The 19,061-nt window shown below is 37.4% G+C and overlaps 1 protein-coding gene across 1 annotated transcript in view; it reads right to left on the bottom strand.

Annotated features, from left to right (window-relative positions):
- The window catches only part of ITPRID1 (ITPR interacting domain containing 1), a gene marked incomplete at its 3' end in the record, with an annotated part of 69,473 nt that overhangs the window by 32,678 nt on the left and 17,734 nt on the right, over positions 1 to 19,061 (bottom strand). Inside the window, 6 exon segments of the mRNA XM_082846832.1 lie at positions 10,126 to 10,177; positions 14,981 to 15,265; positions 15,268 to 15,384; positions 15,386 to 15,544; positions 15,548 to 15,555; positions 18,715 to 18,917. Of these exon segments, the coding sequence (XP_082702958.1) occupies positions 10,126 to 10,177; positions 14,981 to 15,265; positions 15,268 to 15,384; positions 15,386 to 15,544; positions 15,548 to 15,555; positions 18,715 to 18,917 (824 nt within the window).

The raw sequence follows: 19,061 nt of genomic DNA, 5'->3' as shown, positions 1-19,061 counted from the left end.
ATGTATGGGATTGCCTGATGGGTCAGGCACTGTGCTAGGCTTACTGGGTAAATAGGACAAGATTCCTACCCCTAAAAGGAGCACTGTTTGGCACAAGAGAGCCAGGTTACAGTTTCTCCAGTAAGTCCTGTGGAGGCGTCATTCACCAAGGGCAATAATAGCAAAAGGAAGCGGGTATAGGTAGAGAAAGTAAAGGAGGAAGAACAGCAGGGACTACGGAATTTGTCTGCCTAACAAAGGAAATAGGCCATTTTTGGTGTTACCTAAATTCGAATACCAGCCTCTCTGAAATAACAAAGAAAGAAGAAGAGAGAGGAAGAGGCAGAGGGAGAGGGAGAGAAAGAGGAGGGGAGGGGAGGGGAGGGAAGAGAAAGGAAGGGAAGGGAAAAATTGAGAGAGAATAAACGATTCTAGTTTAGTGGTAACTGATGAGGAAGAAGACCAACCAGGAGACAGGATATCAAAGTTATCTCTTCAAAGTTCTCTAGGTCCCCAAATATACTCAAATTGTAAAAATTAACATTTAGGATTATCTTCATTGAATGATTATTCTGTGTAGACAAATTAGAAAATACAGATAAGCAAAAGGAGGAAAAACCAGATGTAATTCTATCATCTGGAGATTGCCATTGTTAATACTGTGACCTCTCCCTCTTTCTCTCTCTTGATTGATTGATCAAAGGATTGATTTTTGTTGTTGTTGTTGAAAATGTTTGAAACTTGTTTCAAACATTTTCATTTGTACTGTATAAAATGTAAGAAGGGGAAAGACAAAATATTACCTGAAACTCATCGCCATGAGATGGTCACCAAACTATTACCTGTAGTTTATCTCATATGTAATTTTTATGTGTATTATATAGATTAAATATGTAATTTTATATAAGCAAATTGAGATATTTTTCTGTAGGAACATGAGTTTTATTTTGACTTGTTTTTATCTCCTAACTCTAAGTCTTTAACCACTGTGGCATAAAATACCAGTTGTGTTCTCATTAATCACTGCGTGATATGCAGCATTATTTATTTAAACAACCTTTTACGTTGGATATCTAGGCTAGTTCTGATTTTTTTTTAATTTAATTTTTTTGGATTATTTTTAGTTTTCACACCTCTTTTATAACTGTTTTAGGATAACTTTCTAGAGGGTGCGCACAGCTCAGAAGGTAAACCATTTGCAATATTTCTGATACATGTTGTTATATTGCCTTTGGAAAACAATGTGTATACTTGACATTAGATTATATGATTTCTTAACCCTCCATCAATTTAGTAACTCATTTGTCTATTTTAGTGTAATTTAAATTTATATTTCTTAGATTACTACTGAGGTTGAAATTTGCTTCATTTACATTATTTTGAATTTATAGTGTTAACTTTGCATTTTCTGCACTTTTCTATAAGGTGGAGGACTCAGTCCCTAAGTCTTGGATTTGGTATTTTGCTTTGTTTGGAGGAGGAAAGTGTCACTTATACTTATACTTTTTTATTGAATTCAAACATTACTGCATTAATATCTATGGCAAAGTAGCCTATACATTATGTGTGAGTGTGTGTGTGTGTATAAGATATAAATGAAATAATCTTTGCATTATAGTTTGTTAGATATTTTAATAAATATTCCAAGAACACCAGCAAGGAATACTTATTTCAATATTCTTCTATTAAAGGCACATTATCAATATTAATATCTTTTCTATCATATTTTATTATTTCATGTTTGACCTGTAAAAGATTAGAGGAATAATAAAATCTCTCAATTTGAGTGGAGATGTTGGTCAAAGGGTACAAAGTTGCAGTTATTCAGGATGAGTAAGTCTAGAGATCTAAGGTACTGCATGATGACTATAGTTGGTAATACTGTATTGAATATTAGAAATTTGCTGAGAGATTTCGGGTTCATTCATTACACACACACAAAAAGTTAACTATGTGAAGAGATGGCATGTTAATTAGCTTGAGTAGTCATCATCATAGTAATTATTTCACTGTGTATATGTACATCAAATTATCACATTGAACACCTTAACATACATAATTTTTATTAAAACAAAATCTCCCATTTTCATTGTGTCAATTTCCTATAGTATCACAGAGTTTATTTTGCTAAGTAGTGTTATGAAAATAACATATACACATGGTTACATAATAAAAAGATGCCAATTAATTTAAAACATGTGAGTTTCCCTTCTGTTAAGGTACTGCCATTAACAGTCCCTTATACATTCTTTCAGAAGCATCCTGCACATACTTTCCTCTCTCAATATACTCTTTCAACACAAAGAGGTATGTATATAGACTCTTTTGCACGTATCTTTTTCCCCCTCCTTTAGCAGGTGTATATCTTAGAGACCTTTCCGTATCAACATATAAATATCTGCCTCATTTAAAAAAATAGATTTTAATGTCTATTGATGATAGATGAATAGATTTTAAATGTCAGAATGTACAATAATTATTTGAAGCAAACACATTTTTGGCACTTAGGCTGCCTCTAGTTGCTTGTTATTATAAACATTTTTATAGTAAAAAATCCTTGCGTGTACATTTGAGTCTATTGGTAGGTCAAGTTTCAGAACTATAATAGTTGCACTAAAGTTACATACATTTAAAATTGTGCAACATCAACAGATTATACTCCAAATAATTATGACAATTTAGCTTCCAACCAACATTGCGTGTTTGTTTTAAATTTTTATTATCAATGGGTATTATATAAATCTTTAAATATTTGCTAATATGGTAGGTGAAACACATGTTATCATTATTGTTTAAGTTTGTATTTCTTTAGTTACAGGAGACATTGATCATGTTTTACCATTTTTATGGAGCTTGTATATTTCTTCCCTGGACTTTGTATCTATTTCCTTTCCTCATTAATCTAATAAGGTTTTGTTGTTGTTCTAATTGATTTCTAGAGGCTTTTTACAAATTCATAAAATCAGTCTTTATATATTAGATGTTAATTATTTGGTATGTAATGATTCATAATTTTTAAATCTTAAATGTGGTTTATAATTTTGATTAAATTTTTAAAGTCTTCTTTTTAAGTTTTTTTACCTTGAAGTATATTTTATTAGATTTTAATATGATAAACCCTAATTAGTTTTTGTCTTTATTTCTCTTTTATCCTATTTCCAATCTTTCACAGTAGTTTGTTATAATAAAATAGAATTTAAACAGATTATTATTGTAAATTTTATTTTTATCCCAAGTTACTTTGTAATATTTTGTTTCAAAAATTTGACAATAATTAATTAACTTTGTATGTTTAGTTGGTTTTTACTTGAGTTCACTTTTTCCATACCCTATTTGAATTATTCTAGAGTACTTTTTTTTTTTTTTTTTTTTTGCGGTACGCGGGCCTCTCCCTGTTGTGGCCTCTCCCGTTGCGGAGCACAGGCTCCGGACGCACAGGCTCAGCGGCCATGGCTCACAGGCCCAGCCGCTCCGTGGCATGTGGGATCTTCCCGGATCGGGGCACGAACCCGTGTCCCCTGCATCGGCAGGCGGACTCTCAACCACTGCGCCACCAGGGAAGCCCCTAGAGTACTTTATTTTTTTTTTTCCTTGCAGGATCTTAGTTCCCTGACCAGGGGTTGAACCTAGGCAGTGACAGCTTGGAGTCCTACCACTGGACTGCCAGGGAATTCCCAGGACTATGTTATTTTGAGTAACATCTTAATCAGTCAGGACATTGTCCTAGAAGGGTAGTGAAGGGAATACTTCATGAATCTTCCTTTGAGAATGACTTTAAGCTGCCCTTGCATATAGAAAAAATATGAAGGGGTATAAAATCATTGGTTCACATTTTCCCACTTCTAAATTATGTGTACATCAGTTTACTCCCATCTGCCATTTAGTGTTCCTAATGACATGTTGGAACGTTTTCACTTGTAAGTAATCTGTACTTTTCTGTCTGGAAATTTGTGGATTACCCCTTTCCCCACCTTATCATTTTATCTCATACATTTTACTGTGATATTTAGGTTTCTCATTTCCTTCATGTACCTAGACTTAATAAAAACTATTTTTGTTGCAATATTTATTTATTTATCAAAGGTAAGATTTAGCTAATTTACACTGCTACTGTACTCCCTTTGTCCTTGTATTTCTATCATCTATCTATCTATCATTATCTATCATCTATCTGAACATTTCTCACTTTCGCAGTCTATCAGCTTTAATCATTATCTTGCCAACCTTCTATTTAAGGTAAAGACATTAGTGTACTGTACTGAATGTTTTCTGTTTGCTCCTCCAGATCTAGTCTCCTTTCTTCTCTACTCTTTGTGTCCCTTATTGACCATATCAACGAGCTTCCTTGATCTCTGGCATCATCTTGGGTTTGGCCATTGGAGATTGGAGGATAGCGAGAGAGGGAGTTTGGAGTATTTATTTTCCCACCTGCCTCCTTGCTGGGTCATCCACAGCTTGGCTGCCTCACTCTACAATATGCCACAGCTTTCCGTACAGCTGTTCACCCCCCCCCGGTTTCAGCCACTACTCCTTCCCCTGCCCCTGCAGTCCTAAGAGTAGTAATTTCTCCCTAATATTTCCAAACCTAGGATTTGGCACCATTCATTGCTGGGTTTAAGCTTGTTCATACGTTTATGGAAACTACTTCTCAGTCGCCCAGGTTGGGTGCTATCTGTTTTCTTCTTGGATGAAAGTCCCTGTTCTTTCCTCCACCTTTCTTCCAACGTTTCATCTACCACTTCCCAACAGCTATAATTCTACCTTCAAAATGTTTATGTGACCAGAATTAAGTCTCTGTGTTTGCCTATTTGTTGATTCTCGAAGCTGAAAACCAATCAACAGCGTTCACATTGTTATAGCTGTGTAAATATGATTCAATGCAGAGTCTGTAGTTTGGTCAGGTGGCATTCCCTTTTCTTTATGCCCATTGCCATCAATTGGTATTAGATACCATTAATTTAAAGATTTCTATTATTTATGTACCACTAAAAAAGGAAAAAGCCCTCTGCCAATTAAATTATGACCTGCCATCAATTGTAAGATGTATCTTGATTTCAAGGAAAAACTGTTCATCTTATAATTGATGAAATACAGTGGTCAACTCTTCCCTTGCCCTCTTGACTTGTCCTTGAGCAGTTCTCAGCCTGGAGTCACAATCCATTTCACAGCCTGCATTATTTTTCTCATTCACCAACCACATGTCTTCCAACTGCAGAGGAGTCATTTCAAAGTTGTATGGTGTAGTATTTAAGAGTACAGACTCTGGTGCTAGATGACCTGAATTTGAAACCTGGAACCACTTTCTACTATCTGTGAGGCCATGGGAAGTTACTTAACCTCTCTGTGCTTCAGTTTCTTCATCTAATAATTAGAAATAATAATAGTGCCTAACTCAATGGTTTATTTTGAGGATTAAAAGGTGTAATGCATATGAAGTACCCAGAACATGTGAAGTACCGGTTACACTGTGACTGTCCTTGTTAAATATAATGAAATTGCTCTGTGAGTGGTCTCCTTTAAATGCGCCTTACTGCTTGGGTCTCAGAGTAGCATCCCCAGTCCTCCTCCAAATGGTAGAAAGGCACACAACAGGGCATTACTTTTCCCCAATTAAATATCTTCACCAGTCTTTTCTTTCTCTCTGCAACTTGTCCCCTCTTTAAACACACAATGAGCTCAAGAGTTGTGGAACTGAGTCCTACAATTTCCTTAGAAAAGTTGCATATACGGATTTGTCACATGTTGACTTTGTATCTGATATCTTTTTTAGAACCTCAGTCAAAACTAAGACGGGAAGAGTCCAACTCTAACCACCTGTTAGGACTATGTAATATACTCCTTGGATCTGTCTTCCTTGACATTTGGTTTATTATATCCATTTCATTTTTCTACTTGATTCTTAAATAATTTCTCACACATGTCTCCTACTTTTTAAATTCAGTTATTTTTCTGCAGTATTCAATCTGTCACTTACTGCCTTCATTGTACTTTTTTAAATTATAATTTAATTTTTCTATCAGCTTTTTGCTATACCTCTGTGATTTTTTAAAACTTTTTTTTTATACAGCAGGTTCTTATTAGTTATCTATTTTATACACATCAGTGTATACATGTCAATCCCTATCTCCCAAGTCATCCCACCCCACCCCCACCCTGCTTTCCCCCCTTGGTGTCCATACGTTTGTTCTCTACATCTATGTATCTATTCCTACCTTGCAAACTGGTTCATCTGTACTATTTTTCTAGATTCCACATATATGCATTAATATCTGATTTTTATTTTTCTCTTTCTGACTTACTTCACTCAGTATGACAGTCTCTAGATCCATCCACATCTCTACAAATGACCCAGTTTCATTCCTTTTTATGGCTGAGTAATATTCCATTGTATATATGTACCACATCTTCTTTATCCATTTGTCTGTCGATGGGCATTGAGGTTGCTTCCATGACCTGGCTATTGTAAACAGCGCTGCAGTGAACACTGGGGTGCATGTGTCTTTTTGAATTATGGTTTTCTCTGGATATATGCCCAGTAGTGGGATTATTGGATCATATGTAATTCTATTTTCAGTTTTTTAAGGAACCTCCATACTGTTCTCCATAGTGGCTGTATCAATTTACATTCCCACCAACAGTGCAAGAGGGTTCCCTTTTCTCCACTTCCTCTCCAGCATTTGTTGTTTGTAGATTTTCTAATGATGCCCATCCTAATTGGTGTGAGGTGATACCTCATTGTAGTTTTGATTTGCATTTCTCTACTAATTAATGATGTTGAGCAGCTTTTCATGTGCCTCTTGGCCATCTGTATGTCTTCTTTGGAGAAATGTCTACTTAGGTCTTCTGCCCATTTTTTTTTTTTAACATCTTTATTAGAGTATAATTGCTTTACAATTGTGTGTTAGTTTCTGCTTTATAACAAAGTGAACCAGCTATACATATACATATATCCCCATATCTCCTCCCTCTTGCATGTCCCTCCCACCCTCCCTATCCCACCTCTCTAGGTGGTCACAAAGCACTGAGCTGATCTCCCTGTGCTATGCAGCTGCTTCCCACTAGCTATCTATTGATTTGTTAATGGTTGCTTTAAATCCTCAAAATTTCACAGTGTACTTTATTTTCTTTTATTAAATTTTATTTATTTATTTTTATTTTTTGGCTGCATTGGGTCTTCGTTGCTGCACATGGGCTTTTTCTAGTTGCGGTGAGCAGGGGCTTCTCTTGTTGTGGAGCACAGGCTCTAGGTGCGCGGGCTTCAGTAGTTGTGGCATGCATGCTAGTAGTTGTGGCTCGCGGGCTCTAGAGCGCAAGCTCAGTAGTTGTGGCTCACGGGCTTAGTCGCTCCGCACATGTGGGATCTTCCTGGACCAGGGATCGAACCTGTGTCCCCTGCATTGGCAGGTGGATTTTTAACCACTGTGCCACCAGGGAAGTCCCTCGTGGTGTACTTTAATATTGTACCATTTCACATAAGATGTAAAAACTTTGAGCTATATTGATCCATTTACCAACCTCCCCTTCCTCCATGCTGAAAATGTCATATGTATTACATTTATGTATGGTATAAACATCACAGTTCACTGTCTATCATTAGTCTGAAGAGCTTCCTTTAGCATTGTAAGTGCACTGTAGAACTATACTAATGAGTTATGGTCATAATTTCCAAATGAATCTAAGTTAACTCTCAGATTAGTCAAGGCATACCTTTCCTGTCACTGTAATATCAGCAAACACAGAAAAATTACCACAGTATCTAGCAGTTCACAATTAGAGGCTATTCCAAAAATGCCCACCAATAAAAGAATGACTACAAAGAATCATTTGGAATCCTCAGAAATGAATATTTTCAGTGAGATGAGAATTGTTATATGTTTCCTTCTTATATTTATATTCCCTCGTCATTCCAGTGATAATTTTTCAGTGATAAAGGGAGGATGGTACATTTGTGGCCTTGGGTCCCCATCTTTCATAAGAAGAAATTTTGCTCAAATTCACTTAGGGAAATGCTTAAATACACTTTTTCTGCTAATATTCAGAGTATTGTGCTTGAGTAGATGAAATAGTCTTTAGAATATCTTCAAGTTTTAGAGGTGTTTGAAGTGTTCATCACATGCCTTCATCTATTTGTATGTATATATGTGGCTTAAAACTACAATTCATTATTACTTCCATGGTTCTGTGGATTGATTCGGCTTAGCTATGTGGTTGTCGCTTGGATTCTCTCAGGCAGTTGCAGTCTGATGGCCTCTGGGCTGGAGTCATTTGAAAGTTTGACCGAACTGGGTAACTAAGATGGTTTATTCACAGGTGAGCTCATTCAAGGCTGTCCCACCAGAGTGATCACATGTGGCATACCCACATGTTGCACTTTTCACACAGAATGAGCTAGGGCTAGGTTCCCAGAAGGAATGTTCCAAGAGCAGGTATCTCAAGAAACAGGAAGCAGCCAGGTGGGTTAAAGGATAAGCTTGAAAGTGGCACAACATCATTTCTGCCACATCCTATTGGCCAAACAGTCCATGTGCTTTCATCTTTTGAGTAAAGTCATCTTTTGAACTTTGTGTAAACATTCATTCATTCATATGTGCATATATTTAATATGTACATATATAATTCATATATATGTAATCCATTCATATATATCAATCAAAGTAATAATTTTCCCTTTCCCTATTAATCAAACTAGTTTTACTTATTTTTTCTCAGTCCTATTTTTTCTTGGGTTAACAACACTGTTTTTGAAAGTAATAAAATCGCATTTGCTTTACTATAATTCAGATTTTCTCCATTAGGCCAACCTTCACCCATCTTAATTTGTTCTATGAATTTGAGATTAAATGTAAATTAGTGCTTTTGCCTAACTTCCCAAATCATTTTTTGGAATGACTGGGGAGACTTACATGGTATCAGCAGACCTCTTAATTGAATGTCAAGGAAGGCAATTCCTATTGGCAAGGGGACCTCCAGCTTCACTGAGAAGCGTTCAATTAGATGGAAAACAGATGCTTATTTTTGTCTTATAAACCTCAGTGCAGGTTAGTGGTAATTACTTCGAAGAGCAGGATAACAATTTATGTAATCAGCAGGACCCTATAATTACTAATGCATAATTTCTAAACAGCGTTTAGCAAAATGAGGCCCGTACATACACTTTGTAATGAAAAAAATGTGTTTGACACCACACTAAATTAAATTTTAAATTTGCATATTTTCTTCTAGGAAGCACGCGAGCTTCATCTGCTTTACTTTGCTTCACTAACCCCTGTCTACTTCTAGCTCTTTTATAGCATCGTGGAAATGCTGAATCACAATGATGGCTGAATGGCAGCCTAAGAACCAGCAGTGGAGAAAGACTTCCTTCTCTGTTTTCTAGGGTAATACAACACCAGTCTAAGAGATGATTTGGAATGTTACATCTAAGCAACTTGTTTCCACTGTGAGATTAATATGATGGTCATAGAATCACTTAATGTAGACTATAAGTGCCAGCAGAGAACTTAAAAATTATCTGTACTTATCTCTTTATTACAGACGGAAAAACTGAGGTCCAGTAAAATATGACTTGTGAAACAGCAAGCAGTTGGCAGTAGGAGTAAGAAAGTATTCACTCAGTTAGTCCCAGGTCTGTGTAAAATCCATTTCGTTAGCCTATTTGGGCCATATAGAGTTTTTTTTTTTTTTTGGCGGTACGCGGGCCTCTCACTGTTGTGGCCTCTCCCGTTGCGGAGCACAGGCTCCGGACGCGCAGGCTCAGCGGCCGTGGCTCACAGGCCCAGCCGCTCTGCAGCATGTGGGATCTTCCCGGACCGGGGGCACGAACCCGTGTCCCCTGCATCGGCAGGCGGACTCTCAACCACTGCGCCACCAGGGAAGCCCCATATAGAGTTTTTGTTAGACAATAACACATACTACATTAGCCCCAGGGATACTGGACATTTCTGTAGTAAGTATTTTGAAATTTACATGTACATATGCACTGCTAGCAGGTGTTTAATAATAGTAGGTCGAAGTAGTAGTAATAGTAGGTATAGCATCTCTTGAAGATAATTTAAGTTCTACATATTAAGAAAATTGAGCACTAGCTATTGACATTTTCTTTGTGAAAGACCATTGATGAAATTGTACACCTTGATGAATTCTTACCTACAGTTCCTGAGGTCATGTCGAGAGGATTACCAGCCTCTTCTTCAAAGCTCTGGACCTGAGACACCAAAGTGCATCAGTCTCATTAGAAATGCTTTCATAATAAATTCACTTCATTTATTTAATCAACATATAATGAATACCTACTGGCTACTGCCAAGAGGATTAAACATGATTTCTGAACTCAGAGAGCTAACAGTCTGTGGCAGGCAGGTGGTATGTACAAGGCACTCATAACAAAGATTCAAAGAACTAAGGGAGTTAAGAAGAGGGAAAGGGAAAGATCACTTCTGGATGGAAGGAATAGAGGCCCTGCCTGGAAAATGTGGCATTTGAACTAAACTTAAATAATATTATTACTAATAACCTAGAAATATTTCTTTTGTTCCTAAAGAGCTTTAACTATATTTGGAGCAAGCAAGTTATTTCCCATATTTAATTTTAGCTCTCTAAGGGATTTATTTACAACTTGGTAAATTTGTGGAGAGCAATTCAGGAAATTTCATAACTCAGTTGCTATATAAAGCTTAGAAAGCTCAAAGAAAATTTGATTTTCAAATTGAGAGAGTAGAATTTATTTCAAAAATTCTTTTAAGGAATTAATATTACCCTATTAATGAGAATAAAATTGTTAAAACAAAATAATAATTATTTCTTTAAAAATAATAACAGCTTTCTATAGAAACTTGATAAATATAAAAAGTTAAAGAAGGTAGGAAAATGGTTACTGTTATTATTTTGGAGCATGTCTTTGCAGGTTTTCTTTTAATACATTAATTCTGGATATAGTAACGTAGTCAAATTTTCATCTCAAAATTTGGAGGGACCTTTTTTCCCCATATCATAAAATTTCTTTGAAAACACCATCTTCAATGAATGCACAATAGGCCATATTTTGAAGGTACATTAATTTACTTAATGATTCTCCTAATGTTGGAAAGTTTTCTAAATTTTGCAAATAGAAATGATGCTGAGATGAGTATCTTTGTACATAAATCTATTTCTACATGTCATATTATTTATTTGGGATTCATGTCTGAATATTGAAGGCTGAATCAAAGGATGAAAACATTTTAAGCATTGTGGTACATACGGCCAAAAATTACCTTTAACCCAGGAATAAACAGAGGACTATGAGGATATAGCTCAGCAATGTAAGAAGAAATATTTATTCCCTCTTTTTAATCCTTCATCTCTTTTTTCACAGAAGGTACTTTATACTTGTAATTGATTAGACATACTTCTTAACATTTTTACTGGTTTTGTAACTCAAACCAGTGTGCACCATATAAATTTTTCAGTATAATAAGTAAATTTTTTCTCTGTGACTGTTATCCTGGAGAAAAATCCACTTAGTGCAATGTAAAGTACCTATTCATCTATTAAAGAAAAGAAAAACAAAAAATTCCCAATAATGTAAAATGGAAACCAGGTGTATTCCTGGGTTATTCCACCTGGGCCCAAGTTATTAAAAAAAAAAAGAAATAATTATAACATTTGAAACATTTCTCACCTAAACAAGATGCTGACTGGCATTGTTTAATACTATGGGTAACATTCTTACATAGGAGTTCCACAGAGCAGGGTCCTTGTATGTAAGCCAGAGGGAAGGTTAAAGATGTTATATTGTAGATACAAAGAAGCATCCTAAAGAGAGTCTACAGTTACAGAAGTTTCATAAGTATTAAATTCTCATAATATATTTGGGAATTAAAAAAAGAAAGGAACAGACTCAGTTTAACTCAGTAAAATTAAACACAAAAATGTTGATTTTTGCATTAAAAATCTATGTACAACTTGGCTGGAATCATAATTTTGAGAAGTGAGCCAAATATTACCATATTCAGCCTTTAGTAGGACTTTAGGGAAAACATCATAGAGTGATCTGGAGGCAGAATTTGGCCAATCAGAGTTGAAATTCTGATAGGTAGATATTTAAGTACATTGGTTTATGTTTTAACTGCCATGAAAATCTGCCAATTTCACACATAGTTTTCATTTCTTATATTTTTAAATTTGCCATTAAAAAATGACTATTAAATCTGGCATTAGCTCCTGTTTAAGCTACAACCTACCCAAGTTTCATTTACTCATACATTGGTATTGAGTGAAAGAAATATTTTTCTCCCAGTCTGTGTGATGAAGATTTAATATTTTAAATATACATTTTTAAGAAAACAAAGTTCGGGACTTCCCTGGTGGTGCAGTGGTTAAGAACTTAACGAGATCTCGTCTGGGAAGATCCCACATGCCGCGGAGCAACTAAGCCCGTGCGCCACAACTACTGAGGCCCCTGCGCCTAGAGCCCGTGCTCTGCAACAAGAGAAGCCACCACAATGAGAAGCCCGCGCCCACAATGAAGAGCAGCCCCCGCTCGCTACAATTAGAGAAAGCCCACACGCAGCAACAAAGACCCAATGCAGCCAAAAATAAACACATAAATAAATAAATTTATTAAAAAAAAGAAAACAAAATTCAAATAGTGAGTTTTTAAATATCATTTTGAAGGCTCTCTCTGCCTTATATATACATATAGCCTCTTACACAAATCTGGGCAAATATTAAAGAAACACCACAAAGAAAGTTGGCTTCAAAGTTCAACAGAATATTTTGTTTTTATACGGAAGCCACTCACAGATTAAATTATCAAATACTTCTAATATTAATTTACTCGTTTATGAATATTTACCAAGTTCCCACTATGTGCCACAAAACGTGAGGTTTTTATTTTTATTTTATTTTTATTTTTGGTGTCTGAGTGTGTTCTCCCTTACCACACCTATATATACTAATACGTATTGCTTTTCCTTGAATAATTGCCATATAAGAATATTTGAAAGTTTGCCATGCAAGGACTAACATTCTTTTCTTAGCTCTTTATGTTGAATATGATGATATTTATTTCTCCCTGTACTCTTACATATAGATGACATACAAGGAACTTTGTTCTCCTCTAAGTCAGTATAGTTTGATGCAGAAGAAGCTTAGTAAGGGGACCGTGGAGTCTAATGAGGCTTGTCAACAGGCTGGAGTTGGGTGAATTTCCTGTTTGGATCCTAGGAAATAGACAGCAGACTGAATAATGACTTGCAGATTGTCTTTATAGTCTTTATAGTAATTTAACTATTAGTTTGGTAATTAAATAATTTTTACAAGATTGAATAAAAGAAAATACTTTTTTTTTTTTTTTTTTTTGTGGTACGCAGGCCTCTCACTGTTGCGGCCTCTCCCATTGCGGAGCAACAGGCTCCGGACGCACAGGCTCAGCGGCCATGGCTCACGGGCCCAGCTGCTCCGCGGCACGTGGGATCTTCCCGGACCGGGGCACGAACCCGCGTCCCCTGCATTGGCAGGCGGACTCTCAACCACTGTGCCACCAGGGAAGCCCCGAAAATACTCTTTTTTAGTGCCACCTGCGATTGTATTCAAATCACGGCACTTGACCAAAGCTCTGTTTTTTCTCCATTTATAATTTTTATTCATTTTTATGCTACTGTTTTAAAGTCAGATTAATATTTTAAGGTTCTTAAAATAATTTTTGACATAATACATATGCATACAAAAACATATACACATAGATGTTAGGATCATTAACAGCTATATATTTTGAGGCAATTTTTCTCTCTTTGTGGGATGGGGAGACCTACCAATAGGCATTCTTAGACTTCTTTTCAAGTTATTGTTAAGTTTTAACATCCTACGATTTCCTTGATTGTCTCAGCCCCCCGGCTGATTAAGAGCCCCTTTTCTTACTCCCCAGATATCCAAACTTGTCTCTTTAGTGACATGAAAGTTTATCAGCATAGCTGTCACTCTCCCTACCATGTTATTGGTTTTTGTGCTTATCCCTGCCACTACACTGTGGTTACCTTGAGGGCAGAGTCTGTGTCCCAGAGCCTCACATGTAGTGGGCTCACGTGTAGAGTGTCTCACATGTAGTGGGCTCACATGTAGAGTGTCTCACCTGTAGAGGGCTCGAAAGAGAGTGGCCTGACCTTGGGACTGGCATATAAATATCCTACCCGACTTCTAAACAATTTACATGAAAAGGGGGAAAAAGCCTTGCTCTTCTATACTTTCTCTGTAATTAAAGAATAAAGAGATGAGTGGAAATGTGTATATATTTTTAAAAAGACTTTGAAGTACAGTTGGGTATGCCATCTAAATGACAATGAAAATTAGCACGTGTGAATGAAGGTGGGATGAAGAGGCAAAGAGTATGTGTGAAATGGAGGTCAAGCTATGTGAGTATCACTAAATCCCAAAGCAAGCAGGCAAATAAAATGCTATCAAACCCAAGTCCCTACTTTTTTTGTCCAAGGCCCTGCATTAGGTGTTGCAAGGGAAATATTCCCAAGACATATTCCCTTGAGGATAAAACCTAATCAAGGAGCTGAAAGTCAGCGGGGGAGGTGTAATCAACACACACACACAATCTTTACTGTAACAAGCTCTCCATGCCAAGGCTACGAGAATACAGAGGAAGAGTGGTGCGCTAGCTTCACTTAGTGGGAAGTAGTTGAACTGACCCTCAAAGAAGGTGAAACATGAAAAGTTAGAGAGTAGATGAAAGTATACTGAGATGCATAATAAAATGTTGAGGAAAAGCAAAGTGAAAAATAACCTGTGGATTCAGTTGTGAGCAAAAAAAGGAAAAGAAATGGGAGAAAGCAAAGGCTGGCTTCATACTAGTTTAGTTCTGACTGAAGTAACTAGAATGACCTTAAATGTCCTAGATTAAACAGAAGTTTGGAATAAGATGTAATGCTGAAGGGCTGAAAGATGAAGGGGTTAAATGAGGGGTGGAAGGCAAAAGATGCCTTGGTGGGAGATACTTCCCTTAGAAGTTGAGTACACTGACCTCTTCCATTTCGAAGGAGTCTGTTGCTTTGCCTGCAAGACAAGACAAGCTCTTGAGTTTGTTAGTCTGAAGTGAGTTCTCCTTTTGAGTTCTGTCCTTGACTAACCCCTCAGACACATAGGAAGGAGGAGCCTGCTTGGCCAGCATGGATGAGTGAGGACACTGCTTGCTCAGAAGAGCTTGGGGAGGATCACAAGGTGTCAAGTCATCACAGGCCTGAAGAGACCAGTGCTCTGCTGAAAGAGACAAATGACTCTGGTCGTGTTTGTTTGTCATGGCAACTCTGCTCCACACCCTGCTTCTGCAGAGACGATGGAAAATTTGTTTCTCATCTTCAGTGACTGTGGTGCTCCCAGGCTATAATCCCTTCTAGCGTTCTGCTTTGAACCTATCCTAAAAAAGTTCACCCATTCTTCTTCGATGCTCTTTGGCTTCACTCACTGAGGTTCTTTGCACGCTTTTCCCTTCATCTTCCTCTTTAGCTTTGTTCTGCAGGATGTTGACATCATTCAGCAAAGATGAGAAAGCACTGGCCACATGATCCAATATTTCCAGCTGTTAGAAACAGCCTGAACAATACAAGCAACACACAATTTTTAGTTTCAACGAAACTGCATTCATGTGGTAAAAACTGAAGAGATTTGTTAACTCATGTGATTTTCAAGATGGGAAGGACTTTAAGTTTCTGAAACTCAAGTTTTCCTTAGTGTGTGCCATTGATTATCATGGAGGAGATCCCCCTACATAACAAGGTATCACTGTATTATAGGGAAAGAGAATGCCTTTTATATTTAGTTGAATATGCATGACTATATAGATTCATATAGTCTTTATGTGTTAATCTATAAAAACTATAGGCAAGGCTGAATCTTGAGATTAATGTCATGTGTTAAAGTAAATGTCGAAGAGTGAACCCAGCTCTTTCATATGAAGTGAGCTTGGAGATTCTTCCATTCTTCCATAGCTTGAGGCAGTCATCGTCCTCATCATCACCTCCATCATATCCATCTATACCCTTCACCTGAGAGTGTGGAAAGATCACGACATATGGAATCAGAAGGCCTGGATCCAAATCCCAGGTCAACCAGTCACTGAAAGTGTGACCACAAAGTAAATGCATTGAGAGATTCATGGTGCTTAATTTTGTGCCTGGCACATAGTAAATGGCCCGTTTCTTCATCTGGAGAATGAGATAATAATACCAGTCTTACATATCTCTCACATCTGTTGTGAAAAACACAATGCTACATACATATCAGTTAAAATAAATGTGCACAACTCAGGAAGGGAATGTATTGTCTTCAGTCTTCCAAGAGGTGATAGTCATTAATGTGAAAACCCATTTACCTTTCCAAACAAACCAGCTCCTCAACTTGTAAGTCTTTCTGAACCACCTGGCCTCACTCATTCGGGCAATATGCAAGAATTGGCTTAATTAGTATGTGGGAGAGATCTAATGTAGCAAGAGCTATTTTGGGGATGCACTGCCACTTTGAAAAAATATTTTTGGTATCTCCAGACAGTATAACCACAGTAATGGAAACAGAACATTTTGTTTTTATTACACAGCCTTCTCTCAACCCCAGTGATAGCATGAAGGGTTGCATAGCTAGCTCATCAACGGCCAAAGGCCCATTGGTGTGGAAGGATGCTGTCCTCTGTTCTGTTGTTTGCACCATCTGTAGCAATGCTACAGACTCCTCCATGAGCAAATCATTATGCCTACCTGTTTTCTTCACCTGAAAGTGGAAGATATTAACCATTCATAATTCTACTCCAAAAAAATGTGATGGGTGTCTTATGGAGGACTGTGATATTCTGTCAAGACCTAGAGGAACTCTTGGGTTCCAGATGTTTTCAGAAATATTCTGATTACGCTTCCCCCTTAAATTTAGTTGTAAGCTCAAGAGCATGATTGAATCGTAATTCCACTTTTACGATTGTCTTAGTATCCTTTCTATAGCAGATTTTTATACTTAGACTAACATAAAACCTATCAGTTTAATTGGTTCAGGCAATTCAGAGAACATAATAGTGTGAAGTGTTGGATGGGGGGTTTTGTCTGTTTGTTTTGCTTTGAGGCACACTGAACAATGAACCAACTGATTCTCATCCCTTCAAGTTGGAACGTTTTGTACTGACTTTGAAGGAGACATACTTTTCCACTGTCTATGGGACAACCAACTAATTTTACTATTGCTTCTTTTACATTTGACTTTCTCAGTTTCCTCGAGTTGAAAGTGTACTGTAAGTGTTGAGTCAGAATAGTTACCGTGCTCTATTAGCACAGGTCTAAGTGGTGGAAATTAGAGGGGGCCAGCAGTCACTGGATCAGGGGCCAACTCCTGGTTTCCCTATAATCCATGTGTCAATTTCATCTGTGAAATGTTTACTTCACAGATCTGCTCAATCACTCCTCAAATATTGGTAAGTGTTATTATTCTCCCCAAATAAATAACTGATCAAAGATTTTGCATCTCTGTGGGGCTTGGAGGAGGAGCCCACAAAGAACGGTATTAATTTCTTCTAAAGGTAAAGAAACATTACATTGCAACACCTTCAGTTTTGCATACTCTTTTTAAAAAATGTCATTGCTGAGATTTCTGAGACCCATTTCACCCATATGAAAGCAGGGGAAACAGAAACTGAAATGAAAAATCTAAGTAAAACCTCTGTTCCTGATATTTGTTTGAGAGAAACACTTCATCTCACTTGACTTTCCTTTCAGGGAATTTATTTATTTAGAAGAATTTATTTAACAGAATTTTGGCATGTTCCGCAGTCCAGAATTCTGCAAACTCTATTCCACGGAGGAGATGTTCTTTGATGCTCCTCTAAGAGAGGTTCTGTACTGAAATGATTTTGAAAACGCTGCACTGCATCCCCTCTAGAAGACTGAGAGTGCACCTCAGCATATTAAACAAATCCTGCAGTAAATAAACCTGCTTAACTGTAAGCCATCTTTCTCTCAAATTATTTGAGCACAGTACACATACTCCAAGAATATCCTCAGTAGTGTCCTAGAGAAAAGTATTCCATTGACCATCAGTTGGAGAAAAATTGCAGCATGCATGATAACTATAAGATTTAAGCACAGTTAATCCACAAATCTGAAGATATGACAGATTTATAACTACCAATTACAGCTTGGGGTGGAAATAAGCAGTGTTCTCAGCCTCACAGATGAGAAAATTAAGGTGTCACTTAGTGACTCATGAGCCAGATCCTGGTTGCTCTGACCTCTGGGTATGTGGCTATGGTAATGTATCAGTGCTGTTCACCAGTATCGTCTTCCTTCTGGGCATGCGGTACGACTGCACATTGTCACCCCTTTGGAGTTAAGTGTGGCCACATGATTTATTTTGGACAATGAAGTGAGCACACTTGATACGTGTAAGTTCTGAGCAGGAGGCTTTAAGACCCAAGTATCGTTCTCTATTTCCACCTTTTCTCTGTCATTACAACCAGTGATGTTCCAGATAGTTGAGCCAAGTCCATGGATAAGGAAAACATCATGGAACAGATCTTTCTTCCTCCCAAAATATACACCAATCTGCAGTGGGCATGGAGAGTGATCACGACATAAACTGGTTTCTGTTTGAAGCCACTGAGATATTGGGGTTGATTGCTATTGTACAGATCTCCTGGCCCATCCCTCCTAATACTGTGGCTCATCTGACTGTTCATTGCCATTGCTGAGGTTCTGACGCCACGCGGTCCTCACTTACTGTACGAGTCAGGGTTCTCAATGTCCATTCGCTGCTTTTGAGCTTCGAGGAAAACACGGATGTTGATTCCTCTGGCTGCTGAGTCACAACCCAGGAATCTGGCTGGGATTCGTGTGTAGATGTCTGGCTCGTCAGCACCAAACCCCAGATCCAAGAGAATCTCCACTGGATCTTTTTCCCAAAATTCCAGCCATTCAGGAATGCTGCAGTAAAAATATGAATATCTTTATCCAGTAACAGTTCACTTAACCAAAAGCCATTTTTTTCCCTAGTCACCTCACCCACCCAATCTTCCAGAAATTGAGTAAAGGAGGAATCTGAATAGACAAACAGATGGTGCATTTCCT

Source organism: Leucopleurus acutus, assembly GCF_964270905.1.
Source record: "Leucopleurus acutus genome assembly, chromosome: 9".
Classification (NCBI taxonomy): domain Eukaryota; kingdom Metazoa; phylum Chordata; class Mammalia; order Artiodactyla; family Delphinidae; genus Leucopleurus; species Leucopleurus acutus.
This window is presented reverse-complemented; position numbering and strand designations above follow the sequence as displayed.